The sequence below is a fragment of the Archocentrus centrarchus genome, chromosome 24 (assembly GCF_007364275.1).
Source record: "Archocentrus centrarchus isolate MPI-CPG fArcCen1 chromosome 24, fArcCen1, whole genome shotgun sequence".
NCBI lineage: Eukaryota > Metazoa > Chordata > Actinopteri > Cichliformes > Cichlidae > Archocentrus > Archocentrus centrarchus.
In genome coordinates, this window is record NC_044369.1 from 13850814 (window position 1) to 13876300 (window position 25487).

The 25487-nt window shown below is 41.4% G+C and overlaps 1 protein-coding gene across 1 annotated transcript in view; it reads left to right on the plus strand.

Annotated features, from left to right (window-relative positions):
- The first annotated feature begins 695 nt into the window (after window positions 1-695).
- The window catches only part of afg1lb (AFG1 like ATPase b), a 29489-nt gene continuing 4697 nt past the window's right edge, over window positions 696-25487 (plus strand). Inside the window, exons 1-9 of the mRNA XM_030721097.1 lie at window positions 696-810; window positions 1035-1342; window positions 7199-7259; window positions 7352-7453; window positions 7707-7834; window positions 11195-11294; window positions 16048-16106; window positions 23667-23749; window positions 24506-24576. Of these exons, the coding sequence (XP_030576957.1) occupies window positions 696-810; window positions 1035-1342; window positions 7199-7259; window positions 7352-7453; window positions 7707-7834; window positions 11195-11294; window positions 16048-16106; window positions 23667-23749; window positions 24506-24576 (1027 nt within the window). The remainder of the gene's footprint in view (window positions 811-1034; window positions 1343-7198; window positions 7260-7351; window positions 7454-7706; window positions 7835-11194; window positions 11295-16047; window positions 16107-23666; window positions 23750-24505; window positions 24577-25487) is intronic.

Sequence of the window (25487 nt, forward strand, 5' to 3'; positions counted from 1 at the left end):
TTTAAAGATTACATAGTTTATGTTTTCAATTTTCATGCATGACTGTTGTCCTTGTTAGAACTAAACGGCAAAATTGTAGCTTTTATTCTGAAAGCAAACCACCTAAATTCTCTGTCGTTAACTATCGCTAGCTTGAAGGGCCGTCGCGCCGAACTTCCGATCAGCTGAGGTTCAGCTGACGCTACTCTGTCACCCTGAGCTAGATTTGTTTACAACTGGCAAGAGGATCGATTATTACATCACAGATACATCACAGACACAGACCTGTTCATTTTACCCCTATAATACAGATGAAGGATATATAAAGTACCCGCTGCTAAAATGTAAACATATGCTATTCCATACTCCAAGCGCTTGAAAGGGAGATAATTTGATTATCAAAATTATTATTATTGCCTTACTTTCACACGATTAGACATAATAATTAACCATCAATGGCACTTTGTAGTCAAAAACAGAAACCGACTTTATACTGGGCAAAATATAAATTACAAACAAATATTCCATAAAAAATTATATTGATCCACTGTTGCAAACTTAAATCGTATATCTATATCTATTTAGATTATAGATCTGAAATATATGTGTATATAACTTTTATTTTAATTTTAACTATTCTGGACTAACTAGTCCGTCTGTCGTGCGACTTGCTCGTGTGAATGAATCTCAATAAAGTTTTAGCATTTTGAACCATCATGGCGACTTACGCGTCTTCTGCCGCTGTCAGGTGCGCTCTGAGATTCCTGCCCAAAGACTCTGCTTTAATTTCACACCAAATTTGTCTTTTGTCGAGCGGTTTTTCTGGAAAAGGTAGGCGTCCCTGCGCCATCATGCGGGAACTGTTTCAGACTGCATTTGGTGTATCTAGATTCAGTGTGTTACAACTACTTTGCTAAAACATGTTTTCCAACTTTACTGCTTTTATATTATAACATCGAGATTACACTGCAGCGCGTTTTTTCCGGGTATGTTTTTTTTTTTTTTTTTTTTTCCTGTTTGCGTAACGCTGACGTCTTCTGATGTAATGTTTCAAGGTTACAGTAGATGGAGGGCATGCAGTTCATTTGCATCGTCCTGCTCCTCGGACTCTCCAGCAGCAGACAGGTCTGGCTCCAGTGAAACTGTTGAACACTATGATCGCCTCATTCAGGGTGGCTTCCTGAGGAGAGATACCCAGCAGAGGCGGGTTCTCCAGCAGCTGGTTCAGCTGCAGCACACCCTGAAGACCTACAGTAACAGCGTCTACTTGAACTCACCCAGGGTAAACCCAACAAAAACCAGCAGGCAACATCAGAGAGGCATTACAGCAGTCGAAAACACAGGTGGTGAACCCACTGAAAAGGTAATGGAGTTATTATAATGACACGATCTGTCAGGTAAGGGATAAATCGCAGGGACGTTGTACTGCATGTGGTTGGAATGAGATTGGCTCTGCAGAGAAGATACAACTTGTCTGTTTTTATTCTCTTAGATAATAGGACTGTTCAGTTACACCAAAAATCACAATCAAGACTGTTTTGGTCAATACTAGGAATATTTACAAATATACACTCACTGGACACTTATTAGGTGCACCTTGCTAGTACTGGGTTGGACCTCCTCTTGCCTTAAGAACTGCCTTCATTCTTCATGGCATAGATTCAAAAATATGCTGGAAACATTCCTCAGAGAGTTTGGTCCATATTGACATGATAACATCACACAGTTGCTGCAGGTTTGTTGGCTGCACAACCATGATGTGAACCTCCTGTTTCAACACATCTCAAAAGTGCTCTATTGGAGACATCACCAATAGGCGGACCCGAACCTAATACCAAAACAGAAATGACCACTTAATTAAAATCTTGTTGAGCCCTTTCGGGTTTACCGGTGCAGCTTTTACAGTCCTTACGGTAGTAGTGAAGCGTCCAAGGAAACCCACTGACCAATTGCACGCGAGTTTGGCTATACCAAGTGATACCACCAAGCTGGTTCCTGCCGGCTGGTAAACTTTGTTACAAACAGGGTTATTATAGTTAACGAAAACGAACTAAATAATGAAAACTGAAAACATTTTCATTAACTGAAATAAATAAAATCTATAATTAAAAGCAAAAAACAGTATTGTGAGTTTACAACTAACAGAAATTATAGATAAAATAACCTTTGTTTAATTAATTTTATTTAAAACCCTTGTGGACTGATATTAAATCATTTTTTTCCCGCTCTAACAGTTTAAGCTGGGAGCGCCATCGGGCACCTGTGTGCATGCGTGTAATGGCAGCGGTCTGCAGAGAAACCGCACTGATCCTGAAATCGAGAAATCGAACTACATGTCGGGTCCACACAGCCCACAAGGTTGTGATTAACCTGTTCAGTCCATGTGCGTTTCTGGCTACTTTTTGCTGCTGTGTTTGAATATATCAGTGAGAGAATAACAATCAGGAATAATAATCAAAGCATCAATATAAGGACTCACAAATGTCAGCAAATTCCTGGAAGGAGACTGCTGAAACTATCGGAATGGATGTGAGGAAATGAAGAAAGTGGAAAAACAGGGACAAATATGTTTGCAGCCGAAAAAACTGAGCACAAAGAGCGAGGACCAAAAAAGTCCCAGCCGGCACCGCATATAAAACACAGCACGCGACCGCAAGGTAATTAACATACACAATCCAGCTACACAAGCATAAATGGTTGGCCACTTAAGAGGCCGCAAAGCTAGCTCTCCGATTTTATTTTTATACCCCTGCTCTATTGTATTGAGACCGGTGACTGTGGAGGCCATTTGAGTCCTATCCTAGCTGTTGTAGGGCGAGAGGCAGGGGTACCTGTCTGGGACAGGTTGTCAGCCTGTCACAGCGCTAACACAGAGAGACAGACACTCACACCTATGCGCAATTTAGAATCACCTATTTACCTAACCCCACTAAGTATATGTCTCTGGACTGTGGGAGGAAACTGGAGTACCCAGAGAAAACCCACACAAACACAGGGAGAACATGAAACCTCCACACAGAAAGGTCTGGGCCAAGGTGGACTTGAACCCAGGACCTTGTTGCTGTGAGGCAGATCTCTCACCAGAGAACTGCAGCTCACTGGATATTTTATCTTTTTTGAACCATTCTCTGTAAACCCTAGAAATAGTTGTGTGGAAAAATCCCAGTAGATCAATTTCTGAAATACTCAGAGCAGCCCATCTGATACCAACAACCATGCCACAAAGTCACTGAAATCACATTTCTTCCCTGTTGATGTTCAGTTTGAACTTCAGCAAGCTGTCTTGGCCATGACTACATGTGTCAGGAAGACAATAATGGCTTTTAAGTCTTTTAGTTCTTTATTACAGCATCATTAAACAGCTACGTGGCACAAAGTTTATGACATTGGTAAAAATCATCTTCTTTCTTATTTTGACAGAGAGACACATTTTTGTAGTTTTGTCTCTGTAAACCACCACAGTAGATTTTCAATCAGACAATCAAGATGATCAAGGCAACTCACAAAAAAAATTTGCAGTAACTATTTAGGCACAGTGGTTAGCCCTGCTGCCTCACAGCAAGAAGGTCCTGGGTTCAAATCCACCATCTGGCCAGGACTTTTCTGTGTGGCCTTTGCACATTCTCCCCATGTCTGCATGGGTTCTCTTGGGCTACTCTGGCTTCCTCCCAGAGTAGGTTAGGTTAGGTTAATTGGGGATTCTAAATTGCACATAGGTATTAATGTGAGTGTGAATGGCTGTCTGTTTCTCTGTGTTAGCCCTGCAACAGACTGGCAACCTGTTTAGGATGTACCCTGCCTCTCGCCCAATAGCAGCTGGGATAAGATCCAGCCCCAAATCATACTGCAAAAGCAACCCAAGAAATATAGAAAGAAATATTTATATTAATATTCTTTAATGGCCGAGTCAGTTTCCTGATCTCAACCATTGGAGTATGCTTTTCAGTTACTGAAGGCAAAGCTGAATGTAGAAAGAGTATCTTCAGTGAGGAAACACAGCATTTGGTGATGCCCATGGGTTCTAGACTTCAGGCAGTCATTGACTGCAAAGTATTAAAAACAATCCCTATATTTAAAATTGTGTTATTTTGTCCAATTAATTTTGAGCTCCTGGAAATGGAGTATTATGTATAAAGATGGCTGTAATTCCTAATCAGTTAATGCAAAATTAACTGTATAAGACTTTGAATTAAGTCTGAAAGTCTGCATTTCTGATTTCAAATCCATTGTGGTGGTGTAAACTGGCAAAAGTACAAAAACAATTGTATTTTTGTGTCTTTCTAATATATTTTACCTCAATAACCTTGCATTTATCAACAAAGCATTTAATTGTTAATTTAACTTTAATCTACTGTATTATTATTGTACCCATAAAATTTAATATTTATTGTTGAAGTGTTGAAAGGTTATCAAACCCTTGATTAATTTTTAAATTGCCTCATATCAGCATTTTTGAGCAAAAGAGTTAAACATAAACACAACCGACCACACTACAGGCCTAACTGCTGTGGCATAATGCAACCAGCTATTTTTAAAGATGTTGAATTTTCTACAAGCAGATGGATGCGCCGTGTGCACAAACATTTAAAACCATCCAAACTCGAGGTTCACTTTGTAGCTTTTTCCAGAGCGTTCAACCACATTTCATCCAGTCTTTGACATCAGGGATGTAGTTTGTTATGCTATTAAAACATACCTGCTTAAAAGCTATTAAAAGCATTAGCATGTTGCATGGCAACAGACTGACAACTGACAACTGAAAAAACTCAATTCACTGATGAAGACCATGCAATACTGTTGAAAGCCCTGGAAAAAAAAAGCTAATGAGACTATCTTGAAGGGTATTTACACTCTTTTTCAGGGTCAAGACCAGTTTTATGTCTTTAAAAAATTCTACATAATAGAAAAAAAACTGCAGCAAAACTGAAAGCATTTGCATTGTTTGGATGACAGTGCGTTACACTGGACATTATTCTGGGCACACTTTAGGATTTATAAGGCAGCATGAATTTGTCTGCATCTGGACTCTCATGGGATAAAAAGCGCCACTGACGTCTAACATATGGACAGACTTCACAGAGTCGACTTTCCTGTTCTCCAGTTGTATCATCGATGGTGGCCATGGGGCTCAGGTCAAAGGGAGGGTAGGGGTCTGGGAAGTTTATTGTGCATGTGAGTTTTGGAACGGCATAATGCAGGGGTTGTTGTTTTTAGGTCAGGGGAGCTGACTGTCTACTATTTGGTGGTGGGAGTTTTTTTGTTGGTTGGCTGGCACAGACACATAGGGTTAGGCAGAGATTTTGGAAGGCAGCAGGGCAGACCTCCCGCTGGGCCCGTCCCGGCACCCCTCTCACTCTCTCACCGTACCCGGGCAGTAATGAGGGGATCCCCATTGTCTCGGCCATTCTTGTCCTTTTTGCTTTTGATTTGGGGCTCTGACAAATACTTTGGTGGTAGGCTATCAACACCAACCACCCCACACACACACCCCTCTCCTTTTGCACCTTATTTCTTGCTCTGTCTGTCTCTCTCACACACACACACACACACACACACACACACACACACACACACACACACACACACACACACACTGACTGGAGTACTTACGCAATTATTCCAGTTTGAATCAGGTCATACCACTGTCCTTTTGGTGTCTGTTCTCTCTGTGAAAGTGCCGCCATTGTCCTCAATAACTGACCAAGTCTGTGAGGAGAGTACACTTGACTTAATATTGACCCAATGTGGCGTGGTTTTGCGGATGGTTAGCTGACAATGGGCCATTGTTCGGTGGGATCCGCCCTCTTCAAGTCAGTCATAGTCCTCCTGTACATGGTAGCCCTCCAGTTGGACAGTTGTATGAGTTAAACCTAACTTGGGCCCTAACAATCACAGCTGACCGTGCCTCTGTGAGACAATTTTGGCTGTGGTCAAAAGCAGTTTTTCCTAAAGCCAAAATGAGCATGTCCTGCATGTGAACTTTCCACTCATGTGCCAGTCTATATCCTGCAGCATGAGGTGAGACAAGACCACAGAACTCAGCTAGACAGAGTGGCTGAGGGACAGCCTTGTCCTTCTCCACTCTGCCGTAGCAGAATGGCTTCCAGCCGCTGACAATTACCCCGCCATGCCAGAGGGCAGCTTGGGAAGTCAGAGAGAAGTCACACACTGTTATGCCAGAGCAGACAGGAAAGGCTTGTTGCTCATCCAGTACTTCACATCCAGCTCAGGACAGGCGGTGGATGGAGGGGTGGGTAGAAAGGAAGGAGGGGGGGCAGGCAGAGAGAGAGAGAGAGAGAGAGAGAGAGGGTGGATAGCAAGCTTGTTTTTTAATTTAGTTTTCAATATGCCATTGTCGACATTTTACCAGAGTCAAGTGCCGCTTGTGTATGGACACTGAGTTCAGTGGACACTGAGTACCATCCTCTAACTAAATTAGATTTAAAGAGGACAATCCCTTTTTTTTTTTTTTTTTTGTTTAGTGAGCGATTAATTCCAAAGCTATTTGGTGTTGCCCCGTTACAGAGATAGACGATCCTGAACCGCAGTGTTTTCAAAGGCAATAAAAAGATCTATAATTTGGCCACGCACAAATATACTTCACATTATCATTACATATGATTAAACTGATGGCACATTCGTTCACATGGCTTGGGTCCTCGTTGGCTTTGCTCGATATTCTCAGCTTGGTCACACAGAAGATTTTTTTTTTTTTTTTGAGGCAAGGACCTTTTGATAATAGGAGGCAGGCAGCACAATGACTTCCAGCAGCACCTCAATGCAACAGTACCGTATCACAATTAGCAGCGCTAAACAGACTGCACAGACAAGTCCACTCCATCTCATATGGAGCCTCATCCAGTCCTCTCCGTTTTGTCTGACAAATCCCTCCATTGTTCCTCTGATGATGCTTTTCTCTCGTGGGAACCCTGGCTTGTCTTGTTGATTAGATCCCCTTTGTCTTCCTCCCCTGCAGTGGGCTAGTCTGGAGATTGTGAAACCTCACACTGTAGTGGTGGCTTAATGCCTTAGCATACTTTGTTTATTAGATGATGTTTCAGACATTTATTGAAATCAATATAAAGAAGTTTATTTAGGTCATCAGCTATAGAGTGGAATTAATGATTGTGCATTAATTTCAGTGACTATGCTGACTGAGATTAATGTAAAACAGTATACTACAATTAGCCTAATTTTCTTGTTTTTTTTTGCCCCAAAGGAGGAACCCATTCCTCCACCACCGCCACCGCCCAAAGGCTTCTATATATATGGAAATGTTGGTAAGACTGCATATAGAAGAAGGTCCTTTTATAATAGAAATTAACATCTGTATGGTTATCATATTCACTTGCTTTGATTTCTCTCTCTTCAGGCACAGGGAAGACCATGCTTATGGATTTGTTTTACTCCAATGTGGAGAACAGTCGCAAAAAGAGAGTCCACTTCAACGGCTTCATGTTGGACATCCACAAACGTTAGTAGCATCCTCCCTCTCATCAGTACTAACAGCCAAATGTTGCCTTGCATGACTCTGTAGAAGTTTTCTGACTCCCTGTGCACTGGAGATCCTATATTTATCCCTCTGTTTGTCCTGAAGCCGTCCCGCTAATTGTCTACCATTATGCATACAGGTGAAATTACTGCTTTATTCAGCACTGTGAGTGGGTTTGGGTTGCCGACGCAGGTGTGCTTTAAGATGTGCCTGACGTTTGTGTGCTGCTTTAAAGGGATCCATCGGAGGAAACAAAGCCTGCCAAAACGGAGGTTAGGGAAAATGTTCACCTATGACCCCATATCACCGGTTGCCATGGAGATCAGCAGCGAGACCTGCCTCTTGTGTTTTGACGAGTTTCAGGTGAGTAGCCATGTTACAGGAACTGCTGTGCAGTAGGACGCTGCACAGTGAGAATTTTAAATACCGTTATGTGTTTTGATATCTGTAACAACTGCACTTACATACTGGCTGAAGCTTCTTTCGGCTGCTCCCTTATTCGCAAGGGATCGCCACAGTGGATGGATCATCTGCATATTTGATGTGGTAGATTTTTAGTCTGGATGCCCTAACAGGGATTTGTGCCTCCTCCCGGTCTCGCACCAGGAACCTTTCACATGTTAGGTGAATGTTATTTTGAAAAATTAAAACAGCAGTTCAGCATTTCATGGATAACAACCTATCAAAAGGCTGGTGTCAGTAGAAACTCACAGATAAGACATCTCGAAATCTTTAAAGAATAAAACATGGTAATAATCTGCTGTTTATTTGTAGTTAGCAGTAATTGCTTTGAGGTTTACCTTATTTTAGTGCAAGACAAGGAACACAGAAAACTTGTTAAATGTTGCACTCCCTGTAGTTTGAGTTCAGAGTTGAGTGTGTCTCCTGTCAAGACAACTGAGTGCTTCTAATCTCAATAAAAAAAACAGGACTGGGGACACCTAGTGGCCTCTTTCAAATACAGCAGAATTGTGAAATGACTTCCAGTAGTATTTTCTCTCTTTATATGGAGTTTAGTTGTAGTTTACTAGGACAGATATGGCTATATTGTGAAATCTCACAACAGTTTGCTCTCAAACCATTACAGCCACTCTGTATTTGCACAACTAAAGAAGCCCTTGAGTCATTAGTGATGCAAAAGTTCTCATTATTAGAGGTGAGAACCACTACTGAAGCTGTCCATTCTCTGTAAGGTTGTTAGTCATCTGCTACAGTAAAGAAAAACACCTGTTTCTGCATTCATCCGTAGCCAACCAAACACATCTGTCAGCAGCACAATGTTGCTCCTTTTACTGATATCATTACAGTTAATGCCAGCAGGTCAAAGGTCACAGAAGGTGCAGTTGCTTCCTCTAATCACTCTCTGTACATCTGCGTGGATCAAGAGCTGCTCCTTTCATCTGGCCGTCTTTCACATTTTAAACCGCGGCGCTGTTTGTGCATTCTCATTGATTTGTTTTGTTTGCTGTCGCCAGCTTTGCTGTTTTCGCTTGTCGACTGTTGCTACCGGTGAATGGCGGGGGAAACAAGTAGACATGTGCGCGTTGTTTGTGATGCATAAACAAGAGGTTGCAAGGTTGGGAGAGTTGGGGGTGCAGGGGTCTATACCAATCAGCATCCTCCACCACTCAGCCATGCAAATGAGGCTCTGGGTATCAGTCGCACTCTCCTGCTTCCTTAAGTGAGTGGAGCTAGAAAGCGACTGGCGGCGGCGGCGGGTCAGATGGATCTTATCCTCTTAAATGCTAATGACATTTCTCCATTCTCTTCATTAGCGCCGTGCCATTATCAGTAATTTGTAGCCCCCCTCCTCTTCCTTCTGCGACCCCCACCCAGCGCCCCTAATGAATACTCGCCATTGAGAGGTCCAAGATGGAAAGATGGGTAGAGAGTGAGAAAGGACGTAGAAGAGTGAGAAGAAAATGCTCGAGCATCATTGTCTCAGGGCCTCAGTCACTGTGCAGCCTCTCTGAAATTGCTCATAGGTTGTGTACATAAAGAGGTGTAACATCAAAAGAGGTTTAATTTGGCACCCGTGTGCCTCGCTGTAAACTGTCAGCCGCTTGAGTAATTGGATGCTCATTTAAATATCGGCAATGGCTGACAGAGATTGCACCATTATTTTTCTGTTCCACAAGTGCTACATCAGTCCCCTCCACCTTTCTCATCCTGTGGGTACCCATTCTCTTTCCCTCTTCCCCTAGTCATTCAGCAATCAATATTGCCCCTCATACTATGCCCATGTGGAGGGCACATGAATAAACAAATCCATGCTGTATAAAAGGTCATTTTTAAATGATTCTTTTGAAATGAAAATAAAATCCTGTGGTCGCAGGAAATGGGGGCCCCTTCAGAGAGACACAGAGCCTTGGCTTTCTGTTGATTCTCATTACGCGCACACACAATCACTCACACACACACGCTAATTTGATGCCCTTAGCCACCTCTCCTTAGCAAAATCAAGGCTTTAACACAAATGTTAATCAAGTATTGGCAAGGGCAGTGGGGCTAATATGCAAAAGCAGAAGACTCTCCAGAGTCTGAAAGGAGACATATGCTGTGGGTATGGCCATCAGAAGTGCTTGTTATATACAGGAAAGTAGGTAAGAGGGAGTAAGAGGAGAGGGCGGGACAGATGCATGACTGCAAAGTCTTTCTTTTATTCGACCCATGTTCTTTTAGGGTTTTTAACTAAGTACTTTAAAGTGTCAGGAATTTAATGTTCATTGGTGTTATAGGACACAGCGGATCTCCCTCAATTTTCATACCGATTTCACTGCAACATTTTTGTTAAGATGGATATTTGTAAGTGGAATTTTACATGTTCTTGGTAGGAAACATTTTTATTTAAGAGAATATAAATGGCAGTTGGCACAAGACTGGTAACTTTAAGTGACAAGAGAGGTTGGAAGTAATTTAGTTTCTTTTGTGCCCAACTTACATCGGTCGATCATCACATTAAATGAATGCCACTTTGACAACCGCCAATCACAGGGTAACATTTCTCCCTTTATGGGTGTTCAAAAGAAACAACATAGATTTGAGAGAGCGAGAGAGACAAATGAGGGAATAAGAACAAAAGTGAGAGCACTGGATTACTAATAGAAAGGTCAGAGCTCTTCATTTAACAGCCAGCAACTCATAAACGTCCTTGCTTTAGTGCTGTCATCGACCTTTGTTCATTGTGGACTCATGGAAATGATGTAGATGAAAAAGGCAGCAGACAGTTGAATTGGATTTATGTATTGTAACTTTGTATAGCCTTGTGTCTAGTACATACAATACACATGCACCCCTTTATATCCCTTTACATGGCCAGCTTTGATAGGAGCTTTGTCTGCCTTCATGACCCCAGTCCTGATTCTCATTGCTTTGTTTTATTATTCTTTCATTCCTCTTGTTTTCATACTTGCGTCCAGTCATTCTCACATCTGCTTCGTTGATTAGCTTAGTTCTGCTGCTTTGCCTCAGCTACTCAGCCGCTGTCCTCAGCAGAAGGCCAGTTCTTGACCATTTGCAGTAAGTTTCAGTTTGTGTGTGTGTGGGTGGCAATGACCATACAAAAAGGACTGAATGAGCACAACTGAATGACACCGATCAACATGGAGTGTTGATGGCATGTTGTGACCTCAAATACACACACACACACACACAGATGTGACAAGAAAAGAAATATGTGGTTCCTGAATGTGCCCCTCGACTTCTCTGATTCTCTTCAATCAGGTGGCTGACATTGCTGACGCTGTGATCTTGAAGCAGCTGTTTGAGACGCTGTTCAAAACTGGAGTGGTGGTGGTGGCGACCTCCAACAGGCCACCTGATGGTATGACCAGATCACATTTAATGTACTTTTTTAGCTATTGCTTATTAATTATATTGTTGTTGGCAGTAGTAATAATAAGATGCTTTAGTGCGTATCTGCCTGGTCAAGTTCTTTTCTTAAAATTCTCCTCTACACGTTTGTTTAAAGCAATGACTTTAAAATCGAGAGAGCTGTAATTTTATAAAAACTCCACAGACTCATTATTTTACAGGTAATGGAGCATCTCAACAGAAAACACTGTCACCACCAACATATAAATGTTGCAGGGAGAAATAATAAGGGAATGTCAAAACACAACAAATTCATCATCTTTTATTGCAGCTTTTATTGAAGCTTTATCATCTTCATGAGTCTGAAAACTGCTCCTTAGGGGAAATTAGCTCAGTTGATAACCTGAAAGTACCAATGAGAAGCTAATATACACTCACAGGCTATTTCATTAAGTATGCCTCTATAGGACTGGGTTGGACTCCCTTTTGCCTTGAGATTAGCCTTAATTCTTTGTGGCATACAGGTAGATACAGTAGATACATACAGTAGATTCACCTTGGTGAATCTACTGTATGTATCTACTGAATCTACTGTATCTACATTGAACTCATTGTCATGTTCAAGAAACTAGTTTGAGATGATCTGAGCTTTGTCACATGGTGCATTATCTTGCTGGAAGCAGCCATCAGAAGATGGGCACACTGTGGTCATACATGTAACAACATGGTCACCAACATTACTCAGGTAGGCTGTGGCAGCTAGGTGATGCTCAGTTGGTACCAAGGGGCCTAAAGTGTGCCAAGAAGATCACCATTACACCACCTGCCTGAACTATTGATACAAGACTGGATGGATCCATGGTTTGATGTTGTTTCCACCAAATTCTGAACCTCCCACTCAAATGTTGCAGCAGAAATCAAGACTCATCAAACCAGGCGACGATTCTCCAGAGCCAGTGGAAATTGTAGCCTCAGTTTACTGTTCATAGCTGACGAGAGGGGCAGCTGATGTGGTCATCTGTTGCCGTAGCCCATCTGCTTCAAGGTTTGACTTATGTGTTCAGAGATGCTCTTCTGCATACCTTAGTTGTAACGAGTGGTTATTTGAGTTACTGTTGCCTTCCTATCAGCTTGGATATTTGCATTAACGAGCAGGTCAACAGGTGTACCTAACAAAGTGGCCGGTGAGTGTACTTACAACCACAGATTACTTTACTTAGATCATTTGCTGGATAGATGTCTCCAAAATACTTGGCACCTGTGAGAACTAAACTTCACAGGAACACACCAACTGCTTCCTGTTCACAGCAATTGACCAAATGAAACACCTCTGTCACCTAGACACGATGCCATCTTTTAACAGGCTTTGATGTTGCATTTACTGCCTGCAGAGCAAGGATGGAGAAGGAATTAGCAAGTGATCAACGTCGAGATAGATGCATGATGTGTTATCTAAGGTCTTCATCTTCTCGGGGTACATGTAATGTTAATGTCTCAAAGCCTTGAGTGGGTACAGAGTGGCTGGCAGCAAGATGGCTCTCATAGACAAAGATGTGCGTCTCTGATATTTGCTAGCTATTAAGAACAAAGCTTGAAACCAGGCAAACTTGATAGAGAGGCTACTTGGTATTAATTACATGGTTAATGGAACTCTGAAAGCCATAAGAGACAACTAGACATGAAAGGCATGCATTTTCTGTGTTTATTGATGTGGAGATGCTGGTATCAAAAAGCCCTAGATATGTTTGGAGGGGGAATTCAGCGATAGGTTTGTGCTAGAACGTTTTGTGCTTTGTTGTTTTATGGGGTTTAATGCAATTGAAGAGGGATAGGGTGGTAAATGGTGGCTTTTTTTTTTTTTTGGAGTGTGGCACCCTCATTATAAAATACATTAACCCATTTAATTCCACTGGTTGCAACATTTTTTAGTTATTAGGCTCTACTTAATAATGTTTCAATGCAATTCCAGTAAATATGTGGAGTGTCACATGTCTCCTTTCTATTTAGTAGAGCTACACCAGTCTGGTCACCTGCTGGTCACCCAGCACACTACCTGGTTTCCTGTCCTCTGTTATCTAGGCTCACACTATTGAGTCTGCATGTGCTATCTTAGCAGTAGATAAACTTCAGCAACTTGAAGTAGCAGCAAATGCAACTTTAATATTACTTTTATCTAAGTATATAGTTAGCAATGGCAGACCAGGGAAACTTGCAGAGTGCAAGTGCAAAATTAAAGTTTTATCCATACACATTATAAAAAATTGGCAGGAGGCTGACAGGTGTACCAGTGAAGGAGTGAGTGGAGAGTATCAGGGGTGATTTGTGACCTGCTATGATGACAGGAGGCCAAGCTGGAGGTGGCAGAGTTGAACATGCTAAGATCTTTATTGGGAGTGACAAGGATGGATGGGACTTGAAATTAGTACATCAGAGGAACAGCTCAGGTTGGAGCCAAAGTTAGAGAGGCGAGGCTGAGATGGTTTGGACATGTGCAGAGGAGAGATCGTGGATATATTGGAGAAAGGATGTTAAATATGGAGCTGCCAGGCAGGAGGAAACAAGGAAGATCAGAGAGAGGATTCATGGATGTAGTGAAGGAGGACATGCAGAGGGTTGGTGTGACAGAAGAGCCATGTGGCAATCCCGAACGGGAGCAGGCAAAACAAGATTATGTTTTAAAATGGATCAGTGGTTTTGGACTCCACATTTTGAAGCCTCAATGTTAGCATTTTTCCCATAGTCGTGTTGGGTGGAGGGTTGTTTTTGTTTGTTTGTTTGTTTTTGAGCAAGAAGTGACCATATTTGGATGAGAGGGTGGATCATTAGACAGCTTTGCTAGTAAGATGCATTCATAAACTCGTGCATTGAACAGACATAGATGTCCTCTAATTAGTGCAGAGTAACTGACAAATAAAATACTAGAATTTCACAGAATTCTTAGATGTCTATACCATATTACTTTTTCAGATAATTAAATTAAAATGCTCCAGAATGCACAGTAGAGAGATTTAGTGCAGTGAGCCCAATTAGCAGAGATGAGGTCTAGCTGTAGTCAGTCTACGCTGACTAACTATAGTTTCCTGTGTTGGGCACCTGTCAGTAATAGCAGCCAATCAGCCTACCTCCTAAAGTTGACCTCGTTTGAGTTGCTATAAAGAAGGAAACTATCCACAGAGGCCATAAACTTCCCAAGTAAAAATCCTCAAATTTACACCAGTAATAAACATGTTTTAAAGGCTCTTACAAAAAGCATTTTTTGTCTCTAGAGCTAACTCCCCTGTATGACTGACAGCTGTATGGGGATGAAGCATCTAGAGCCTCTAGAGCATCTTTTTAAACAACTGAATGGCAAACAAGACATAAAATATCCACGTCACTCATTTTTCTTATCTATCATCTTATCCATCATTCTACAGTGAGAAAGATTATTCACAAGTGGAGAACATTCAAGACAGCTGCTAATATTCCCAGGAGTGGATGTCCCATCCAATTAGATGTGTTGGATCAGGGACACATCTAAAAATTGCAGGACACCGGCCCTCAAGGCCTGGAGTTAAATACCCCTGAGCTAAAGCTTGGTCATGCAACAGGACAATGATCCCAAGCACAGCAGCAAATCTACAACAGAATTGCTAAAAAAAAGAGAAGAATCACGGTGCTGCAGTGACTCAGTAAAAGTCCATACCTCAGCCTGATTTAAAAAAATGCTGTGGCAGGACCTTAAGAGACCTCCACAAGGACGAGAGAGACTCATAAAATCATACAGAAAACAATTACTGCAAGTTACTGCTACAAAAGGTGGTTCTATAAGCTACTGAATCATGTGGAGTACTTAGTTTTTCATACACTTGCTTTTGCATTGTGGCTTTTTGTTAAATAAATAATGACATGTAATGCATTATGTGTTGTTGTTCATCTTGGGTTATATTTACCAAATTTTAAGACCTGGTAAGGACTAGATAATCTTTTCTTATACAATATCTTAATATGTAAAATCTTAGACTTGAGAGAAGGTGGAATTTCTTTTTTAAATTTTCTTACTAATTAAACATTATATGGTATCTCATTAGTATAGAAGCAATCATACTTACTGCATAGCATTGCACTAGACATAGTACTGCAGAGCCATAGTATGGGTGTTTCTGATCTTTTGAAATTATTTGAACCAATAAAAGAAATAGAAAAGTATGTCCGAAAACACCGAACTCTCTTCCTTTAACCTTTGGAATATTCCAGTCTCATACAGCACAGTCCATTACAGTATAGGATTTATTAAGCAAAGGTTATTTGTGTGTCAGGTCCTACTGTAGTAAGCTTAAGTCCAAACATCAACAACAGCCACTTGTTTGCATTCGCAGCTGGAGAGAGCTTGAGCCTCGCTGTGTATGCGCCTTTGTCCCTGTTTGTGTGTGAATCCCTATCTGTTTTATCTGTCTATCAGGGATGCTACTTCAGATGTAATTTGTTCCAGCCGAGCTAATTGAAACCTCTATTCAGCGAGCTGCTGTGGACATTGTCCGTGCTGAAAAGGCGACAGTCCTTTCTCTGGCCACCATTGTTTGGGAATGTAATGAATTTTATGTTGCTGCCGCTGCCGGTAGAGAAATCCATTTTTCTCCCCTGGTCCCAGTCCTTTTGTCGTGCCTCCCCACCCATCCTTCAGTTCATCAATAGCCACTTTATCTGCCAATCTGTGGCGAGGGGATGACATTATTAGAAGGCTAAACAGCAGCTCTAATACAGGCCCTCCCTTTCGCTTTCAGATCTGTACAAAAATGGACTTCAGAGGGACACCTTCCTACCTTTCATCGATGTGCTGAAGGTAGAGACAAAGTCATCCCTCTCTCTTGTCTTTCTAATTTATTCAGTTGTTTATCACATACACACACACACACAAACACACACACACACTTGCATGTATGCCTCAGTGTCTGTCTTTTTGCAAGTTGCTCTTAGTGGTTTGATGTTTTCTGCTTCATGGATGCTTCACACAGTGTCACAAAGCTGTCTTTGATCATACCAGGGCACACTGAAAGACTCAGAGAGAGAGAGAGAAAGGCGGAGAGAGATGGAAAGAGTGTGAGTGGGTACAGGTAATGTGAATGGGAGAGTGGGAGATGGGTGGACTAGCTGTGACTGACCCAGACTGCTTGCATTTCAAAAGTGTGTGTGTGTGGTGGTGGTGGTGGTGTGTGTGTGTGTGTGTGTGTGTGTGTGTGTGTGTGTGTGTGTGTGTGTGTGTGTGTGTGTGTGTGTGTGTGTGTGTTGGGGGGGGGAGCATTTCTAGGGAAAAATCTACTTTGCAATTTAAGCAGGTAGCACTATTATCCTGCCTGCATCCCAGATGATCATTGATGTGTTTGGAGTGATCATGATCATAAATAATTGCATATTAATTTGTTGTCATGCATTTTGCAACAGAGGAGGGCAGCATTCTTGCACCTTTTGTTGGTATTTTGACTACACAGTAAAGACAACCATTGTCGTCACTGCAGTTTCTCATGCAAGGCAAGAATTCAAAGTAAGCAGTTTAGAATTATTAAGAATTCAAAACCAAGATTGTGTGGAGGGGAAACTGCTGCCACGAGAGACAAATCAGATCACCAGCAAAGGTCTCACTTACTGTGCTCACTCCTCCAACACTAAACATACCGTATAAACTCATAATTGAATAATGTGAAGTACTGTAAGCATGAGGCACCAGAGCTGTGTAACTTTCCAGCTTCATATAACCAGTGATGGAATCAACCTGGGCTGGCATTGTTTCTTTTATGTAGGGTAGGTGATATGTTCTAATTTAGCAAAATTAAAAGTTTCCTTAATGCCCCATGCTGACTTTATTAGAGATTATCTATAGAATATTATTAGTTTCAGTTTGAATAGAGACATTTTTACACACACAGTCATATAAGCAGTCCTCAGCTAAGGTCTGGCTCAGCCACACTCATGGTATGAAGTAGTAGTTAAATGCTCTCTTGTGAGAGCTCTGAAAATGACCACTCGTACTGCTACTTGAATTTTGTGGCTTTTTGAATGAAACTGTTATTATTGGTTATGCCTCATTTGTTTTTAATAGAAACCTGTACACAGAATTATACAGACAATATTGAACAACTTATCAGTTATTTTTTTCTTTTGAAATTTTAGTTTTTAAATTATTTCAGAAAACAAATTGCCACTGATATATTAGTTATTGACTATACTATGATGGTGAATTTGTTAAAGAAATATAGAAAAAAAAGTCACTCGAACTAATTTAGAAATAAGATTGTCCAATAAACTTGGTTGTTTACAATAATCTGCATAAAATTACTTAACATGCCATCACAGCTGAGCATATTTAGGTATCTAGGTAAGAATGTTTAGCATGAGCTGAATTTCTTTTTCCATTTTTGACCTTAACGCTCTGGTTTGGCTCTCGCTATAATAAACAATATGTTATATGGACCTAATAATAATCTCTTATGTACAAATATCAAAGTGAATATGTGTGCAAAGCACAGGTGCTTTTTAACCTGTGTTAAACCACTGTAACACACGCATACGCACATGCACGCACACACGCATGCACACACACACACACACACACACATGCAATCAAACACACTAAAAGTTATAGAGTCTTGGAGTCACCCTGCTCCCTACCCGCTAGCCCAGCAGCAGCACCCTTGCCCTCTCTAATCCACCCTCATCAAGGTCCTGAATGCCTGCTGTCCCTCTCTGCCCCATACTGGCTCCTCTCTTTCAGGATCCCATGTTCCCCTTTGTGAGGCCATCTGGTTGTAGGGTTCAGGGGATTTTTTTTTTGGTCGGGGGGGTGTGCTATGGATTCTCTATAGTGATCTGTCCTGTAAAGTGTGCTTTAGCGGGGGTCACTTTGCTAACTAGCTGACCCTTAATAGATCGAATTAATGCTTGCAGGGAGCAGCGGTGCAGGTTCCCCTTACTCGATGCAGATCGCTCCCGCATGTGTGTGCCAGCGATTGTTTCTATGGTGAGTGCAGAAGAGAAAGGGGGTGTTAACATGTAAAAACAGCCTCTGACCTCTTCTCCTCATCACCTGAGTGGGAGTGGTAGGGGTTAATCCGCTGCTTTTGTCCGCCTGGGATGATGTCTTTATCTAACTGTTGACTTCTGATTACTTGGGTCACCTTTCTCGCTATAGCACCCAATCCTCCACAATCAACCAGTTTCTTATTCTTAAAAATAAGAAATCACCACATCAGGTCCAGTGGTTTTAAGGGCTCGCCACACAGAGAACACAGAGAACTTCCTTTAATATAAAAGTCCCTGTCCATTTTTTTCATTGTTCATCATTTAGTTTGTTTACTATTTTTTCATCCACACAGTCATTTGTAATTTCTCATCCTTTGTAGCATCTCTGTAGACTCCATCTGTGAATCTATTCAGTTGTTCAGGCTTCTTTTTCTTTGCAGCCATTGCAAAGCTCAGAGTTTTGTGAAATACGGGATTTTAGTTTTTTTTTTTTTTTAATGGATGCTGCCAGTATTGTAGCGAAGACACTCTTTCTCTCTCGCAAACTGTCCTCGCTCTCCACTCCACTTTTCATTGCCCATCCTCTCTCTCCACCCATCTATCCCCACTCTTTATTCTATCACTATCCTGTTCTGCTCGCTGGCTTTACTCACCCAAGGTCAGGTCTCTGTATTTTGGTAGCAGAATAGTGACTTTATTTTCCCTCCACTTGTTCGATTGCAGTTGCGCACAAAGCTGCCAAGGGGAGGAAAACATGACAACAACCCTGAGGCAACTTTGAGTATCTCTGAGTTTCTATCTGTTTTTAACCCTTCTTTTGATCCACTTTCAATCTCTCTTTTTTTGTGTGTCACTGTCAATACTGGCTATGTGCTGAGCAGTTGATGATGAGAGAAAATAAAATGTATAAATCAAAACAGAATGACAGAGAGAAAAGAAAAATTGAAGAATGAGAGGGATGTGGTCCTCCACTGAAGACCTTGGTAAGAAGGACCATGTATGAAGAGCCGGAAGCCTGAGAGTTCAAATCAAATGGATTTTGATGTTTGATGACACTTATTGTCTTTTCGAACATTTAATGGCAGTGTGCTTCGAGGCCAAAGCTCACTTCTTTCATATCAGTGTCTCTCTCTCTCTCTTCTGAAGCCAGGACAAATCGATTTCTTTTGAACACGAGGAAACAAACCAGGCTCCTAATTGTTACCTAAATTTTAATTATTGCCGTTACCTTGGCTCAGTTTGGGTAAATGATGTTTTCCTGTGTTTTAATCTAAGTGTGTTCAGATGTCAGATGTGTAATATAAGCACACACAGAAATGTCTCTTAATTCTACTTTTATGGGGTGCATTTTTGACTATGTTGGACAGCCACAGAGACAACCAGGAAATGACAGGCAGTAAAAGTCCGGCCGCCTCAGAAAGCCATAAAGTCAAGCTGAGTTGCGATCCCGGTAGGTTAGTTGATCTCGACAGGAGCCCACATCAGCTGGCAAATTTCACATGAAGGTACTATTTAAGCTGATTTAGCCTGCCCAAGTCACTATGCAAACCACATTCACCCCAGCTCATCCTTTTTATGCTGCATCTGACTTCATCAATGTGACATCTTTAGTCACTGATACCTGCTCTGTTCTGCTCTCTTCTTTCTGCTGTTTTCACAGAGCAGCGGGGAGGTCCCAGAACAGAGCTGTACCACCAAATACAAATTACTATAGATGGAAATAACTATTTTTGACTATGGTGGTCCTGACAGAAATGGTATTTTGGGACTATCTTTATAAATATTAATGATCTGAATGCCTTTAATCATTCAAATCAGCCACCATGTTTCTTATTTCTAATAATTTTTGATTGCACGTTTTAATTAAGCATAAGACATTTCTTCTGAATGTTAGAATTTATTTATTTACATCCATGTGAATACACCAGAATGTACAGTTACTCACTAATCAGTATCTTTATAGGCAGCAGCAGGGAAGCTGAGCCTGCACCCAAAACATGATCTAACTTGAGACCTAGGTAATCATCTTACTAATACTTTTATGGACACTTAAATCAAGGCTTGGGATTTATAGTATTATTATTTTAGGAATTTCTGCACATCAAGCTCTTTTCACAGGTGTTGGGGCGTACTAATATACATATATTATATGTTAAAAAGAAGTTTTACCGAGGCAGGTGCACAAAGTCTGAGATGCACTGTGCATAATGTGCACACCAGGTGAAATCTCTTGTTCAGCTGCACTGATCCTTTTTTAACTGTCCACAGAAAGTCCAGCAGTCTTAATTCGTGGAGTACACTTGTAAAGGTCTTGCGGGTTTATATGATAAAGGACGATCAGAGAGATATTTTTGTAATGTTAAGTAGTAGCAGTCTTAAACTCTGTTCCTGTGAAGCGCTTTCATTTGCTCAACTGCTGCAAATAGCCCATGTTTTGCTTCTGTTTGCCACTATCAACATATGGAGCCTCTGTTGGCCAGGTGCAGGTAGGACAGCGCTCCCCGAGTTACGGTTTGGTTCGGTCCTGGGCCAACAAAACTCGAGGGGTTGAGAGCCGGGGGGGGTCCAGTAGGGTCCTGGATCACAAAAGATGGGGCCTCCAACTCAAACGATGTTTCCCCAAGAGGAGCAGCCGAGGCAGGAGAAGGTTGTGAGAATGACCCTGCAGAACAATCCATTGCTGGCCCAAGGCAGTCACACTTTAAGGGAATAGATCATTAGGTGTAATTAGGGTGTTCACATTGTCACGTACCCCCCTCCCTCCCCCCAGACTCCCTAAGAATGAATAAAATCACCAGATACACCCCCAGCCCTCTTGTGCGCGCACACACACACACACACACACACATACACACACTCAGCAGCTCCCCAGTTAGTGAAAACACTTTGATGTCAGAAGAGTCGTCCAAAACTTGCCAGCATAAAGGCACTGTTTTAAGCTTTCTCTCTCTCCCCCCGTCTCTCTCTCTCTCTCGACCCCTCTGTCCCTGCCACCTCCCACTTTTTTTCCCTGTCCCTCCACACAAGGCTGTAAGACACACACGGTTGAATGAACGACAACCTTTCCCCTCCTCCCCTCTTCCCCTCTCTTCCCCCCTCCGTCTCTTTTTCAGCCTTCCCACCCTGCATTTCTTTGAGGCCTGGTCAATTCTCCAGGCCAAACAAAAAAAAAGCATCAAATGTTTTCTGCTGCTGGGTAATGAGGGAGTGGACCTCATCAGGGCCCAATAGTCAGCTATCCTTGGCTTTTGTTGCAGCTCAATGGCACCGCGCTCTTTGAAAAACTCAAAAGCAACTTTTTGAGGAGTAAAGGATAGAGAAAGATATGTCGTGGAGGGAGTGGGCGCACGGGGGGAGTGGAGGGAGCACGGGGGTAAAAAAAAAAAGAAAAAAAGCCACTCTGTTTTTATGCTAAACGGCTGTCCAGTAAGAGCAGCGGACAGCTCGGACAATGACATGATTGGAGCTACATGTGTTTGGATGACTTTCTTCTAAAGAGTCTCTGATTCTCATGTCTGTCATCCCTCTCTTGTGTCTGAGCTGGTGAATGCATTCATGCGAGCAGGGAAACTCTTAATTTGGTCCTTTTCGATGAATTGGCGACACATTTGCCTCGTTTTTGCACCAGCAGTCTAAAAACCTAATATTGTTTCCTGATGTTAATAAACCATAGAGCTGCACTTCTTTTCTTTAATGGTTTAATCTTTCGTGTGTATTTCAGTTAATAGTTAAAATAAAAATGCCAATAACAGTTTCCTATTTATCTTTTAATTCAATTAGCAAGCCACAATCTAAAGATTTGATCATTTTAGAAAATAATTTTTTTTTAAAACGGTCTTCTTGAGAAACTTGAAAGTATTGCAAATAGATAAATTAATCAAATATTAGCCTTCAAAATTACAAAAAAGACGCACACATTCCCTTTTGACAAACAAATGTGTTACAACCTAAATATTTTTCTCCACTTCCAGCCCAGCAAATTGTTTTTTTTATCAGTTTTGCTTAAAACAAATAATCCCTTCATTCATCCACCTGACAATTTGCATGCCACTATTTGCAGATTAAACTGAAGGAGCTGCCTAAGATAAGATTAAAAGTTGCAAAGTAGACTGACTACATTTGTGAGAGGAGTGTGTCGGTGGTGGCGTTGGGGTGCGGGGAGGCTGCGAAACCACAATGTGTAGGCGGATAAAAATCTTAGAGGAGTGAGAACTTGACAATCCCCTCAAGATGGATAATCAAGTAATGACCCGCGGGGCCTCAGCCTCATCTGATTATAAATAACCAATGGAATCATCATCACTGATTGTGTTTCCATTCCTCCTTCTTTTCCCCTCTCTTATTTGTACCTCGCTCCTCCGTCAAGAAACGCAGCAGCCGCCTTTACCGTAGGTAGAGACGAGGTTCATAAAGGGAGGGAGTTGAAGATGGCAGGAGAAAAGACAAACTGAGATACTAATGATGTGGCGGCAATAGTGACAAGTTTTTTTTTTTCTTTTTTTTTCTTTTCTGGAGGGACTATTTACCCGTTGGTGGGGTCACAGTAGGTTGATGAAATGACACCTCCCTTTTGTGCGTGGGGGAGGGCGAGTTTGTCAGGTTGTTATTAAGCCTGATTCAGCCAATTGGCTCAGAGTGGGAACCCCGTTTGTGTGAGCGGACACGGAGATAAAAAGTTGACAGCAGAGAAGAATAGAGTATTTCCGTCCCCTTGCTTTGTGATGATTACTAATTATCCTGCAGCTTAAGGAGGCCAGTGGCAGAAATTCACTGATTTCATAATTTACTGGAGCTGTCGCTGAATACTCAGTCAGCCGATGATGGCTTGGATGGGATGATATGCAGTTCCTCTCTTTTCTTTGATAGAATAGTGGAGATGATGATTATAGTTTGTGCTGTACTCCCTGACATGAATCCTGTTGACGTTTTACTCTATGCGGAAAAGTTTGAACTCTGCATCGCAGGTTCACCCTTGCTGTAACGCACTTGAATAGCTACAGAACAATGGATCAGCTCAGCAAACCAAGAACAGCTGACACGAAATCTCAAAGCTGTCGGAGGATAGTAAGATGCCGGCTGCCTTCTGTGCTGCCCCGTCATTTAATTTGATCATTTAATCTGTATCCATTTTAGTGTGAAAGAAGTGGAGAAACGGGGCACCAATTGTCCACTTTTGACATTACGTATGGGTACATACAGGTTGTAGAGAACTGCAAGCAAAAGACAACAGTCTGCATAAATAACATCAAGCTCATGGACAAATGTTATCCTCAAAAGAAAATGAAAAATAACCTGCACATTTTAAATGAAAGTAGGTTAATTGGATTTAGATATAAACTAAACATTTGTCCTAGTGTATGCTGTGTTTGTGTGTACATGATAACAGGAATACTGCCACATCGTCTGCTTAGACACTGGGATTGACTACAGGAAGCTTGAAAAGGCTGCAGCAGGGAAACTTTACTACCTGTAAGACACACACACACACACACACACTACTTATTTGCTTCCCTGTTTATGGTCCAACTCAGCCCAGAGTTTGTGCAGAGGTCAGGTTGAGTTGACATTAAACTGCATGCCCATCATGCACACAAGCATTTACCATCTCTCACACACACACACACACACACACACACACACACACACACACACACACACACACATGGGAAATGCTTGTGCACATCATGTAGTTTGGACAGAAAGAAAAAGGCAAACCGATGGATAAATGAGGGAGTAGCAGGCTGGGAGGTTTATAAAGACCTGCATTACCTTGAGAGATCCATGAAAGGACTAAAAAGAGGAATCAATAGAATATGAGAAAAGGGCAGAGCTTTAAAAGCTAGTTTTCTATTTTCCTTGTTACATATGCGCTGTTAGGAACTCGCACACGCAGACAAACAAGTGCTTTCGTCTTTTCACTGTATGTAAATAGAGTACATCACACCCTTTTTACCTTGAGTTAAAACACAAACACACACGCAGACACAAACGCACACACACACACTTCACAATCTCATTTTGACGTGCATTCACAGGCTAATGCTTGTGTTTAGAGCCTAACATCCTGTTTTATACCGATGGAGTGAAAAGCTAAGTACCCCTCTCCCTGCTCTCCTTGCTGCCACCGTTTGATGTGGCCACTTCAACATTATTAATTTCATATCCTATTATTTCCTTTCTGTTTCGCTGCCTGTGCGTGTGCGCTGGTGCATGTGTGTTGTGCAGCACAGGGGAGCCTGGTGCAGAGGCCTTCTTGGATGCACTGTTTGAGGAGCTCTCATTAAGACAAAAGAGTGGTAAGGACATTTAAGGAAGACAGTAACTTTAAGAAAAATCTTTTTTTTTTTTTAGTTTTCTCTGTTACATGAGGACACATCAAAATTATACCATATATAAAGAAAAGACCAAAATCAACAATATATTAGTGTCTAAATATCCTATACCTTGCCCCAATCTTTCTTACTCAGTTGTTAAAACATTTGCCTAAAAATGTATCCAAATATTTTTTTTACTACTTTTAATTTTAATATTTTTTTAGATTCCCAAATCACCTGGGTACTGTGACCACCATGATCTTTCAGTCATACAGGATGTTTTAGTGCATCTACAGAAGACTATTTTCACTCCTCATGCTCATGTCACATAAACCCACGAGGTGGCTCACTCACATAGTTTTAATAGTTCTGGTACAACGATGGAAGTCTGTGGCCCAGAGGAATAACATTTATCAGGGTCAAACTACACAGACGATACATGCAATCATAAAGTGTCTTTTTTGGACTATTTGTGATGTTTTTCATGTCATTTATATATTTTAATTCAGCAGGGGAAAAAAAAAGCTACACAATTGTAAAGTAAAACCAAACCCTGGACTTGAATTTAGCTTTTTAAATTACTTTTAGAACTGGACCTTAAAGCTTGTTTGTGCAGTTTTTGTCACACACTGTTAGAATTGAATTACAATGTAGTTAGTAAATTATCTTTTGTATTGTTTTGTTTTTACTTTATATGAAAGTTTAAAAGATCAAAATTTGTCAATATGAAATAAAGCAAACTTCATGAATCTACTGCTTACTTTTAACTTAACAACACAGTGTACATTTATATACTATAGCCATCTGTGTGTGTGTGTGTGTGTGTGTGTGTGTGTGTGTGTGTGTGTGTGTGTGTGTGTGTGTGTGTGTGTGTGTGTGTGTGTGTGTGTGTG